At 34.1% G+C, this 13,682-nt stretch overlaps 1 protein-coding gene across 1 annotated transcript in view; it reads right to left on the bottom strand.

The window, feature by feature from the left end:
- The window catches only part of CNBD1 (cyclic nucleotide binding domain containing 1), a 489,467-nt gene extending 476,029 nt beyond the window's left edge, over window positions 1–13,438 (bottom strand). The window contains exon 1 of the mRNA XM_047073787.1: window positions 13,351–13,438. Within this exon, the coding sequence (XP_046929743.1) occupies window positions 13,351–13,438 (88 nt within the window). The remainder of the gene's footprint in view (window positions 1–13,350) is intronic.
- Window positions 13,439–13,682: the final 244 nt, after the last annotated feature.

The raw sequence follows: 13,682 nt of genomic DNA, 5'->3' as shown, positions 1-13,682 counted from the left end.
TCTACCAAATCTTTATGTAAGAAATAATTCTAGTGCTAGTTAAATGCTTCAGAACACAGAGAAGAAAAGCTTCCAAATTTCTTTGATGAAACAAGCAAAACACTGATACCCAAATGTGACAACTAGAGCATGAAAAAGAAAACCAGAGACTGATTTCTTTTACAAATAAAAATAATTATTATAGGGGCAGCCAGGTGGCTCAGCTGGTTAAGCCTTGGACTCTTGATTTCAGCTCAGGTCATATCTCACAATCTGTGATATCGAGCCCCACATTGGGCTCCATGCTGACAGCACAGAGCCTGCTTGGGATTCTCTCTCTCTCCCTCTCTCTCTCTCTGTCACTCCCCTGATCACACAAACACATAATCTCTGTCTCTCTCAAAATAAATAAACAGTTTTAAAAAATGAATATTATCAGTATATGGTGCCCAGAAACATACTAACAGAGTATTATCACACAACAAAGTTCGATTTATCCAAGTAATTCAAAGAAATTTCAATGACAAAATATAACCATATAATTTACAAGTCAGAATTTAAAAAATCATAATCTCCACAGATACAGAATAAATATTCAATAAAACTCAGTATTGTTCTTAAATAATTTGATTTTTAAAAAGCTTCTTTTCTTAACTTGATGAATATATCAAACCAAAAGAAAGAATCATGTTTAATGTTGGAGCTAGAAGCAATAGCATAAGTTGCTATTATGCTTAATAGCATAAGATAAAAATATCCACCAGTACTGCAAATTTTTGGAAGTACCAAACTACACAATTTGATAAAAGAAATACACAAATGATGAAAAGTAGGAAAAAAAGAGACAAAAACACTGCTTGCAAAATGTTATAATTATACAGGTAGAAAACAGAATCGCATAGACTGTAAACCCATCAGCATAGTCACTAAAACAGTAAAGAAAGTAAACATTCAAAGAAAATACAGTATATATTCAATAGTTCCTTCTTGTCTCTAAACAATTGTGTCTTAAAACAACTGGAATAGTATAAGAAGGTAGGCATCAATGCCAGCTGTAAGTGGGAGGTAAAAGGTAGGATGTCACAACAGCCAAAAACAAGATGTGGAGGGCATCCATGTGTGGGGGTGGGCCTGTGCTGAGTACTGGAGTTCAAGGGGAGTGAGGAGAGCAATATGAAGTGGGAGAGGGAGGGGATCTGTCAGTGCTGAGTGTTAGACCCTTAGTGGGGATAAGATGGCAGTGAATATGGAAGATTAGCTACATAAAGAAAACTGATCAAAGGTATAGTTAATAGGAGTAAAGTTTCTTGCTTCAGAGAAGGGAATTACAAGTATAGAAGCGAGAACATTAGAATGAAGCCTATAGTGTTGCACTGCAATTGGAATAAATTGGTGTAAACTCATGCTTTTCAATAAATTGATATGCAAATAAACATAAATATAAATTTTTATTCCTAGGATCTTTCCTCTAAGAGGACTTGGGAACAATAACACCCTAACATCAATGAACATACATAGCACCCAGATCTTGACTTCTAAATATAATTCTGCATTAAAATGAACCAGGGCTTGTTGGGAAAATGGCTGATTCTAGGGCTCAGATAGGGAGCAAGAAAATGGTTAGACTAACTTGAACGCATTTCCAGTGGACTGTGAACAAGCTGGACACCAGACTATATAATGATAATAACTCATCAGGAGCCTTTGAACAAACTAGGAAATTATAATTTTACATTTATTTAATATTTTATGAAAACTGGATATTTCCATACTTTCAAAATACCTCTTCGCAAAATACTTATTAATTAAAAAAGGAAAAAGTAAATTTACTGCAAAGAAGATCTCCATATAACCACCTTAATCAATTGTTTAAAATGAAATCATCCACCCAATAAGATGGAAAGAGAACACAGTATCACTTCTATGACATTTCTGCCAAAGATATCCTACTTGAATCTAATCATGAGGAAAGATCAGAGAAACCAAACTGAAGTATATTCTACTAAATAACTGATTTGTAATCTCCCAGCAATGAAAGGCAAGGAAAATGGAGAATGTTCCAGACTAAACAGAGAAGACAAGACAATGAAATGCAACATAAGATTTTGAATTGGATCCTTTTACTATAAAAATCATTATCAGAACAATTGGCTAAATTCAAATGGGAGGGGGCTAAGAATTAGATTACAGTAATTTATCTGTGTTAATGTTTTTACTTTGATGGATATATTGTGATTATGTAATAAGTAATTCCTTATTTTTAAAGAAATACATGCTAAAATATTTAAGGCAAATTGAGTGTCAAACAGCTCTGAAAAAATAAGTTTCGTTATATTAAACTTACAAAATTTCCATAAGATTGCACTTTCAAATTTTTTAAATTTTACTTTTAAAAATTTAATAGCTTTTTCATATGATGACTTTTATACTTAGAAAATATAATGAGGAAAAGATATCATTCATAATAGCAAAGGAAAAAAAGATAAAATGCCAGAAATAAATTTTATTGAATGGCATAAAAAAACATTTGCAAAAATTGGAAGTAGGGATGAATTGAATATTGTAAAAAGTTCTTTTTTAAAATATTTATTTATTTATTTTGAGAGAGAGAGAGTGAGAGTAGGGGGGAGGGCAGAAACAGAGCAGAGAGATTCCGAAGAAGGCTCCACGGAGCCCAATGCAGGGCTCAGTCTCACGAACCATGAGATCATGACCTGTCAAGAGCCTGATGCTTAAGAGACTGAGCCACTCAGGCACCCCTTACAAGTTCTTAAGTAGGAATATTCAATATCATAAAGACATCAATTCTTCATAAATGAATCTTTAACACATTTCCAAATAAAATATCCACATGTTTATTTGCTGAAAAAGCCCAAATATTTCTAAAGGTCATATAGAAAAACAAACATAAAAGGCTACAAGTCTTTTAAAAAAGAGTAATCAGTGAAGGTTAATCTTACCAGATACAGAAGTATATTATAATGCTTCAGAATTATAACAATTCAATACAAATGCATAAATACACAAGAAATAAGTGGAAACAGTAAATAATAGTTTCCAGAAATACATCCAGAATGCATATGAAAATTCAGCATATAATAAAAACTGGCATTTCAAATTAGTAAGAAAAAGATAGATTACTCAACAAATAGTGTTAGAATTGATTGGTCATTTGGAAAAACATTAAGTTGTAGCCATACATCACTATTCTAAAGTAAAACTATTGGAAAATAAATTCCAGATGCACCAAATATTTAACAACCTTAATATTAAAAATAAAACTACATAAGTAATAAAAGGAAGCAAGCAAAAATTATTTTTAAATTTTGGCATGAAGAATAGCATTCTAAGAAAGAATCAATAACAGAGGACAAAAACTGTCCAAGCAATCTAAAATATTTGTATAACACAAAAATCATAAACATGAAAAAAATACAAGCTGAGAAAAATACCTGCAAATTACATGCCAAAGGGCTAACTTATTTTATACACAAAGATTTCTTTCAAATAAAAGGAAAAATAAACCTCAATGAATGGGCAAGAGACATATAAGTAGACTGTTCACATAAATACAAATGACCACAAATATATGAAAAGATTCTAAATCTCACTCATAAAGAAATGCAAACTTACAGAGTAAATAAAACTATCTCCAATTAATTTATTGGCAGAATATTTGTTTTATAATGCATGATGTTAGTATAAATACTGTGAAATAGAAACTTGCACATGCTGATGGTAGGAGTAGAAATTAGTACAAGCTCTTTGAAGGCAACTTGTTAATAGTTATCAAACTTTAAAATGCACACATCCTTTGGCCTTGCAGTGCTATTAATACACATGCTTGCCAACTCAAGAGGGTAGTACAGGATGTTTATTTGATTTTAACAGCAAAAGTAACTAGAAAAAAATTCCCACTGTATTATTAGAGAGAATCCAGCTGTCAGGAGACTGAAACCACACCAGTAATTTCAACAGAAAAAAAATGATACAAAGAACTATTAGTCAAATATTAAAGAATTGAAGAGACAAAAAGGGAGCCACAAATATCATGCAGAAAGCATCCACCACCACTCTTTTTGCTGATGAAGCAAAGGGAAGAGGTTTAATTACTAAAACTTGGAAGCTGGAAGCAGTGGCCCTAAGAAGCAGTGCTTCTGAGACAGTGTACCAGCAGCTGGTGCTGGATTGTTGAGGGGGTGTGATGAAGCTATTTCTGGCAACACTGGGAAAATTGCAAATGGAATTATCTGCTGCTGCTTGGGTGAAAAAGATACACTCACAAGGAGAAGCAAACCAGAAACAGAAAACAAAAGGAGGGGCCCCTTGGTAGGTCAGTCAGTTAAGTGTCTGAGTCTTGGTCATGATCTCATGGTTTGTGAGTTCCAGCCCTATGTGGGGCTTTGTGCTGACAGTGCAGAGCCTGCTTGGGATTCTCTCTCTCTCTCTCTCTCTCTCTCTCTCTCTCCCTCTCCTCTATATGCCCCTCCCCTGCTTGCTCCCTGTATCTCTCTCAAAATAAATAAACTTAAAAAAAAGAAAAGAAAACAAAAGGATAAACATATTCCTTAACTTTGCTCCTGCCTTCCAATCTCCCTCTAACACGTGCTATTGACAGATTCTAACAGGAAGCCAGCTGGCTTCTTGAAAAAAACTGGTTTGCAGAGCCCCAGCCCAGCATTACAAAGCAGAATATATACAAGGGTGGAGTTGAAGATGAGACACAATATATTAAATAGCACATCCATTAGCAGTATTTTGGTGTATTCAAATAATGAAATATAATTATAGCCACTAAAATTAATAAGGTACATATCTACATTTTGACATGAAAGGCCTTCATAATATATGATACTAATAAGTAAAAAAAAAAGTAGGATATAGGGTAATAAAAATGCTCTACCATATGCATTAAAATAATATAAAAATATATAAATATTAAAAATATATACATGTATGTATAATGTTTACATATATATGTAAAATATATAAACATTAAAAATATATACAAGGAAAATGTTTTTCATGATAGTTACTTTTGAGGATAAAATTAGGAGTATGGGTTGGGGGAAGACTCAACTTTTCAATAATTTTTTGTGCCTGATGCATATGTTATTACATAATAACTTAAAAGACACCTACTCACCAAAATTCCCACAAATTGTGTAATATTTGTTCACCTTTCTTCTTTTATCACCTGCATGCTAGGCATTAGAGATACAAAGACATATGAAGGGTAACCACTTATCTCCAGATATTTATCTAATAAGAACCATAAACATAAGGCACATTTTTATGATTTTCCAGGTCAGAGACATGGAAGACATTACTTCATACTGGAGAAGCCAGGAGAGTCTTTGCAGAGATTCAAGTCACTGACACGGGAATGATAAGAATAAATAGAGCAAGATAGATGGGAACTCCAAGAGGAAACATGAGCTAAGGCATAAAAGTATGGTGAGGAGCATGATGTTATAACTCAAGGAATAATTTTCTCCCAGCATAGGAACTCTCCAGCTCTATTCTACAGAGACCATATAAAGATAGAGTGTTAACTAGATTGCTAGGTAACATTGTTCATGATAACAATGATCCCTGACTGAGGAGTTGCATATGAACCAAGAGAAAGTATAGATGATATACAAATACCTAATGGAGAGCCACTGAAATGGACTTTCCTGACCAAAGTGACTCTTTTTTTATCATTATAAATTTTTTATTGACATACAGGTGACACAGTTTGGAGATTCCTCAAAAAATTAAAAATAGAAATAGCATAGATACAGTAATTGCACTATGGGTATTTATTCAAAAAAACAAAAACATGAATTCAACAAGATATAGGAACCCCTATGTTTACTGCAGTATTATTTGTAATGGCCAAGATATGGAAACTACAATTAATCTTGTGACTGAGAAGTTCCTTGCAGAAAACTTAGCAACAGAGTCTATGGGATTTTTTATAAGAGATTTTGGTTTCTGCAGGGTATGACACTTTTAAGCCAGGACATTTCCACACCTGCCCTATGTGATTCTCATTACCTCGAACCTGAACTATGCTGGGGGTAAAGAGGATTGTGCTGCTGCTTAGGCAGCTGTGAAAACCACTGGCACAGAAGGGGAACATCTGACACTGCCCTTCTGGAAGATTACGGTTCTCTCCTACCCTGTAGAGCACATATGCCAAATATGGTCATCTGAATGCTTCACTGAACCTAGGAACTCCTCCTGTCCCCCTGAACAGTATTGCCGATAGGTTTTAAGAATGTCAATCAAAGCATTTTAGCTGTAATGGAGAGTTATATCAATGGAAATGTTAAGTCTAGAACATGAGAGACAGATTTTAGCAAAAGCATGAAATTTTTAAATGCCAGAGACTGAAGAAAATGGATTGTAATCTAAGTTTTGGAAGAAAGTACAACCCTGACAGCTTTTGTGTGGAGAGGTAACATGATCAGATTCCTTTTCAAAACATCATATTTTTAAAAAGGAATCTGGTCCATACTATATGTCAGAAGGAACTCCAGAGATAAGTTCAGTGAAAAGTGATAGAGGACCAATCTAGGTGGCGGAGGGTAAAAGAGGACTAATGCAGGAGGTATTTCTGAGATAGACTGCCTAGAACAAAGCAGTAGCCTGAGATGTGAGGGACAATATAGTGTGGCAGCTAGCGGAGATCTGATTTGCAATGCATTGCAGTTTACTTCACGGTCTCCTGCCTGAACCCCCAGTCACGATTTGAGCTCAAGTTTAGGTTGCCATTACTTAATTTCTAAAGGTCACTCAAGATTTTCTGACAAAAAGTACAAGTACATAGACATTGTTATAACAGCGGTAAGAAAAAATAATAATAAATGCTTGTTTTTTCAAAAAGACATACATCTTTTCTCCTTTGGGATTAAAAAAAAGCAACTTCTACACTGAAAAATAAAGTTGAGTAAATAATTTTCTAATACTTCTTTTCCTAAATTACCAAGTAGCATTTTCCACAGGGACTATTATGGATTATACACACACAGAGACATATATAAACATTCAACCATCTTTCCCACCTTTTATTCCTTCTTGGAATATCCATTCTCATCATTTAGCTCTGTTTTTCAACCTTGTCTTCTTGTATACATTACACTACACAGTCTGCTTCTCTATCTTCTCCACTGACAGGCCACCCTTTTTCTTACTGCACTCCTAGGATTTGGATGCTTTAAAACTTTAAAATGGAGCAATAGTCACTTTTCCAGATAAATATACGTCTTGAAACTCCTTTCATCTTTAGTTTAGCCACTATAAAACTAAGAATCTCTCAAATTACAGGAAATGCCCTTGAAATGTTAGGAATGATGACATGGTTTTTTCAGGTTTTCTGTAAATGTACATCGTAAAATGGAAAAAAAAAAAGCAAGGAAAATATTCACTTAGGAGTACTATCTTGTTTCTAAATTCCTTGAAGTGTCTCTAGTCTTCTCTTGAGTGCCATTTTTTTCCTTCTACATCCTCCTATGTTGAAACAAGCAAGATGTACTTACAAATATCTTGTGAACCTGAAATACTTTTGTTACTGGAACAAAAACAATTAAAAAAAACTTTTGTTAAAGCACTGAAATTCTTTCTCCCAGATAAAGCAGTAGTTAAAATGAAAAAGCATTTTTGAACTTGTCCTTTCCCAAAATAAGCCTAATAAGCATGAAGAAAATAGAAGCAAAGCTATTAACCCAAACAAAGATAGGTAACTAGACCATACTCTAATGGTAAGTGTAAAAGGGGCTTCCTCCAAACAAATACTAAAGGACAGCTCCCTGACTTCTATTAAAAACAAATTTAAGACATATTTCTTCCCTTTGTCTCTTCAGGATATCAACTTCTAATAATAACAGGGTATGTGTTTACCTAGACCCAGATGCTATTTCACCCAGGTGGTAAAACTACTATAGATTTTGTTAACTGTAAGTTTTTAAAACAATTCTCATCCAGAATAAGAAGTGGCAAGATGTTTTTTGCTTTTGAGAACAATCATCTCTTTCCAAGGGTTAGCAAGCTGTGAAGAATCCTGAGACACAAGTCAAAAAGACTATAGAAGGAGAAAACTGGAAAGTTTCAAAGAAAAAACGTGTAAGTGATTTAAGAAGCTTAACTACTTGGAGTGCCTGTGAGCCTGGATTTCAGTTAAGGAGACAGCACTGGAGGGTTGTTTAAAGATGCATGGCATATTCTCTCCCTTAAATTAAGAGTGCCTCTAAGTAGTCAAAATGGCAAAATGCAACAATGCATATACATCATTCAACTGGTAAAATGTAGATGGCATTTCAGGGTGGTGGGTAGGAGGAAACGGTACTGCTACTGACTTTGTTGTTGTTTTGAGAAAATTCACTGCACGAATGATACTATGAAGATTCTCTACCACTTGCCAACTGTGTGAACCTTGGTATGAAACCCAAGCCTCACTATCCTTAACTGTAAAGTGGACCATGTATTAGTTTTCTATTGTTGCTGAAACAAATTACCACAAACATGTCAACTTAAATCACAAATTTATGATCTTACAGCTTTAGAAGTCAGAAGCCTGAAAGAGATCTATGTTAAAATCAAGTTGTCAGCAGGGCTGCATTCCTTTTGGCAGCTCTAAGGGAGACTCTGTTGCTTTGCTTGTCCAGCTTCTAGAGGCTGCCCAAATTCTGTGGTTCACGTCCCCTTTCCATCTTCAAAGCCAACAATGTGTAATTGAGCCTTTCTCACTCTGAATCTCACTGACTCTGAGTCACACAGCTCCCTCTTTCACTTACAAGGACCCTTTTGATTACAGTGGGCTCAATGCAAAATCCAGAATCTTCTCCCATTGCAAGGTTAGCTGATTAGCAGCCTTAATTCCATCTGCAACCTTAATTCCTCTTGCCATGCAGCACAGTTAATTCACAGATTCCAGGGATCAGGATATGCACATCATTGGGGCCATTATTCTGCCTTCTACAGACCTCATAAGGATCTTGTGAGAAATAAATGAGATAACATAACATGCAAAGTGCTTACCCACTGCCTATAAAAAGCCTTCAAATACTACTCACATATAAAATTTACATATAAGGTAAACATGACTCACTAAATGTAACCTAACTAAACTTATCCAAAGTAAGTCAGGATATATATAATAGCTGGATTTTTTTTCTAGTTTTATTAAGAAATATTTAACATATATCAGTGTATAAGTTTAAGGTATATAGCATAATTGTTTGATTTACATATACTGTGAAATGATTATAATAGGTTTAGTTAACATCCATCATCTCATACAGATATAAAAAGGAAATGGATAAAAAATTATCCTTGTGATGAGAACTCTTATGATCTACTCTCTTAACTTCTCTATACAGCATATAGCAGTGTTAACTATAGCCATCAGGTTGTACATCACATCCCTAGTGCTTATTTATCTTGTAACTGGAAGTTTGTACCTTTTGACCACCTTCCCCCAATTTATCCTTCCTTCCCCCCCCCCCCCACCACCCGACCCTCTGGTAACCATAAATCTGATCTCTATGAAGGTTTTTTTTTTTTTTTGAGATTCTACATGTAATGAGATCATACAGTATTTGTCTTTGTATGTGGCTTATGTCACATAATGTCTTCATCCATATTGTTGCAAAGGGTGGGCTTCTCTTGTTTTTTATGGATGAATAATATTCACTTGTATATATACCACAACTTCTTTATCCATTCAGGCATCAATGAACACTTAGGTTGTTTCCATGTCTTGCCTATTGTAAGTAATGTTTCTATGAAAATAGGGTGCAGACAACTCTTTAACATTTTAATTACCTTTGGATATATTTCCAGAAGTGGAATTGCTGGATCATATGGTAGTTGTATACTCCATACTGTTTTCTGTAGTAGCTGTACTAATTTACAATCCTATCAACAGTGCACAGAGGTTCCCTTTTCTCCAAATCCACACCAGCATTTGTTATCTCTTATCTTTTTTGATAATGACCATTCTAAAAGGCATGAGGTGATATTGAGGTTTTAATTTGCATTTCCCTATTGACTAGTGATTGTAAGCATCTTTTCACATACCTGTTGGCCTTTTGTATACTTTCCATGGAGAAATGTCTATTTAGGTCCTTTGCCTATTTTATAATTCAATTATTATTATTTTTTTGCTACTGAGCTGTATGAGTTATTTATATACTTTAAATATTAACCCCTTATCAGATACATAGTTTGCAAATGTCTTTTACCATTGTGTAGGTTGTCTTTTCACTTTGATGGTGCTTTCTTCTGCAGTGTAGGACTTTTTTAGTTTGATACAGTCCCACTTTTTTGTTGTTGTTGTTGCCTGTGCTTTAGGTGTCATATCTAAAAACGCATTCCAAAACCTATGTCAAAGAATTTTTCTACGTTTTTTTTATAGGAGCTTCATAGCTTCAGGTCTTATATTTCAGTCTCTAATCCATTTTGAGTTAATATTTGTGAATATTGTAAGATAAGGGTCAAGTTTCATTGTTTTATTTTTGAATATACAGTTTTCTCAGCATGATTTATTGAAGAGACTGTCTTTTCTTAACTGAGTGTTCTTGGTTCCCTTGTCAAATACTAGTTGACTGTATTAGGTTTACTTCTGGACTTTCAATTCTGTTCCAATGACTATTTGTTTTTGTACCAGTACTATACAATACTGCCTGAATGAGTATAGCATTGTAGTATCCTGCTTTGTTCTTCTTTCTCACAGTATTTTTGGATATTTGGAGTCTTTTGTGTTTCTATTTTTAGGAGTGTTTTTTTCTTTTTCTGTAAGAAATGCCCCTGGAATTGTGGTACGGGTTGCATCAAATCCATACAAATTTTGGTAGTATTGACATTTTAATAATATCAACTCTTCCAATCCATGAACACAAGATAACTTTCCATTTATTTATGTCTTCTTTGATTTCTTTCACTAATATCCCAATAACTTTCAGACTAGAAATCTTTCACCCCCTTGGTTAAATTTATTCCTAAGTATTTTATTGTTTTTGATACTATTTAAGAGGGATTGATTTCTTTATTTCATTTTCAGAAAATTCATTGTTAGTGTATGGAAACACTGATTTTTGTATGTTAATTTTGCATCCTGCAACTTTACTGAGTTCCTTGATTAGTTCTAACAGTTTTTTTGGTTGAGTCTTGGGTTTTCTATATATAAAATCATGTCATCTGCAAATGGAGACAATTTTAGCTGGATTTTTTTAAGGTCCTTAACTGAACCTTCCTATTTATGCCTATTGCAGTTTGAATCATTCCCATTTATATCTTCTTTATAACTCAGATTTAGTCAAATTATCAATTGAAAGCATATTCACATGTGCTTTCATGAGATCATTGTTTCAGCAGAGACAGAGTTTGCTAAGGGAAGTTGTCTATTTGCTAGAGTTAGCACAAAGACCGAGTTACTAAGCAAGCAGGACACATCTCCAAAGAGAAGTCATAGACATAGAACATCAACTAGGAACCTCTGAAGGGAAAACTGTGCTCCACAGCTTTCCATTATGCTCTATTCAGTTCTGAGATCAAATTGCTACTGATTTTTCATCTTTTTATCACTTCACACAAGTTAAGTGTCCTTGGGAGACACTACAGAGGGTAGCACATATCTCATCCCATTGATTCTAAATTAATTTGATTGTTTAGCAGCTACTGTGCTTCCTAGGCTGCTAAAGAAATTGTCTTAGGGTGATTTTTTTTTCTTTTGTATAAATAAAACCTGTCCAGTAGAAGCTGTGGATTTTGCAAAATTACATTCAATATTTAGTTAATATATGTGAATATAATGTTAATATGTGAACATATATAGTTATATTCTATATATATTATATATATAGTATATATATTATATTATATTATATTATATTATATTATATTATATTATATTATATTATATTATATATATATACTATGTGAATATATAAAGTTAACATGTGAATATAATTCACATAGAAATTCAAAACATTGACTACATTCAAGACTTTTTTCACAATAATAATAAAAACATATAAAAGTAACATACTTAGGAATTAGTTTGATTTAACATAAAGACTTTGTCTAACACTATTCAAGACATAAATATACCCCTTCAAAAGGTTGTCAACTGCTGCCATCTTTTCCCCTAAAGACTATAATTATTAATTTTAAAAAACTGATATGAAAAAGTTAACTATCACAGAAAGATAAAAGATAGACAGGTTAACTTTTTCAAATCATACAGCAAACTTACCCAATGAATATTAAAAAAACAAAACAAATGCTTTATTGAAGTTGAAAAATACCAAGATTATTATCTTTGTTATCTAGAAGATTTTTTTTAATCTCAACTATCACTAGGACTGTTCTATATTATTAGTCAGTATATCGATAATCAAATATAGATATATGAATTTTATAGGTATGACAAGAAGCCTTGAGAAAACGTTCTGGGTGTAGACTGACTATATAAAATAAGAAAATGTTGTCAATTGTATAAACTTCAAAATATTTAACTCTACTTTATAATTCCTATCATATAAATCAAACACTACAAAATAAAAACAAAATTAAATAGGAATACATTTCAGAGGAAGAATAATGGAAATTATCTCTTTTATTTCCTTGAAAATTTTAATCAGAATTCTCCTAGTGAAAACTAAGTATTAAGTAGCTCACAAAGGGCAGGGCTGTAAGACTGACTCTGGGTAAGCACAAGAAGACCTGCCAGAAACAAGGGGTTTGATCACTGGTGAGCCATGTGATCTTTCCATGCCTTTATTTTCTTTTTTCTTTAAAAGTATTTCTTTTTTTTTTTCAACGTTTTTTATTTATTTTGGGACAGAGAGAGACAGAGCATGAACGGGGGAGGGGCAGAGAGAGAGAGGGAGACACAGAATCGGAAACAGGCTCCAGGCTCCGAGCCATCAGCCCAGAGACTGACGCGGGGCTCAAACTCACGGACCGCGAAATCGTGACCTGGCTGAAGTCGGACGCTTAACCGACTGCGCCACCCAGGCGCCCCTAAAAGTATTTCTTACCTGAAGTTCTGAAAGTTCATAAAGATCCTAACCTCACAAATAATATACTTGAAATCTAGAGGATTGAAATGACTTCAGGGGGACAAAGTGCCCCATTTCTTTTTTTTTTTTTTTAAGTTCATTCTATTAATTTTGAGAGACAGAGAGATAATCCCAAACAGGCTCTGCACTATCAGCACAGGGTCCGATGCAGGGCTGGAACTCATTAACCGTGAGATCAGAAATCGAGTAAGGCGCTTAACCAACTGCGCCACCCAGGCACCCCAGAAGTGCCCCATTTCTTATAGCTGGGGTTAAGTAGCACTGAAAACTATGACCAACTGTTGATGTATTCCTTACTCACTTGGTAAACTGCGAAGTGGAGGAGGCGGCACATTGTTTATAGCTATCATATGAGACAAAATAGCTGCTGGGAGAGAAGGCAGAGGCATCCTGATGGCTCCAACGCAGGTGGTCAGAGGCTACTGGAGAGGCAAATGATCCTTCTTTGCCTTGAAGCATCATAAAGCAGAATCCTCAAGGTACTCTTTGATAGGCTGAGTACTATGGAATCTTCATGTTTACAGTTCTTATACAGTGCACACCATTTCCAAGAGTTAAATATAGACCAGAAAGAACTATATCCTAATCCTAGTCCAGTGTAATTTATGAAGGGGGTTTTGTTATCTATAAAGA

This window comes from Lynx rufus, unplaced genomic scaffold (assembly GCF_022079265.1).
Source record: "Lynx rufus isolate CCGP_SWC_20201006 ecotype Redwood Valley unplaced genomic scaffold, mLynRuf1.p SCAF_12, whole genome shotgun sequence".
NCBI classification, from domain to species: domain Eukaryota; kingdom Metazoa; phylum Chordata; class Mammalia; order Carnivora; family Felidae; genus Lynx; species Lynx rufus.
Note: the sequence above shows the minus strand (reverse complement) of the source record. Positions and strands in the feature narration are given on the sequence as shown.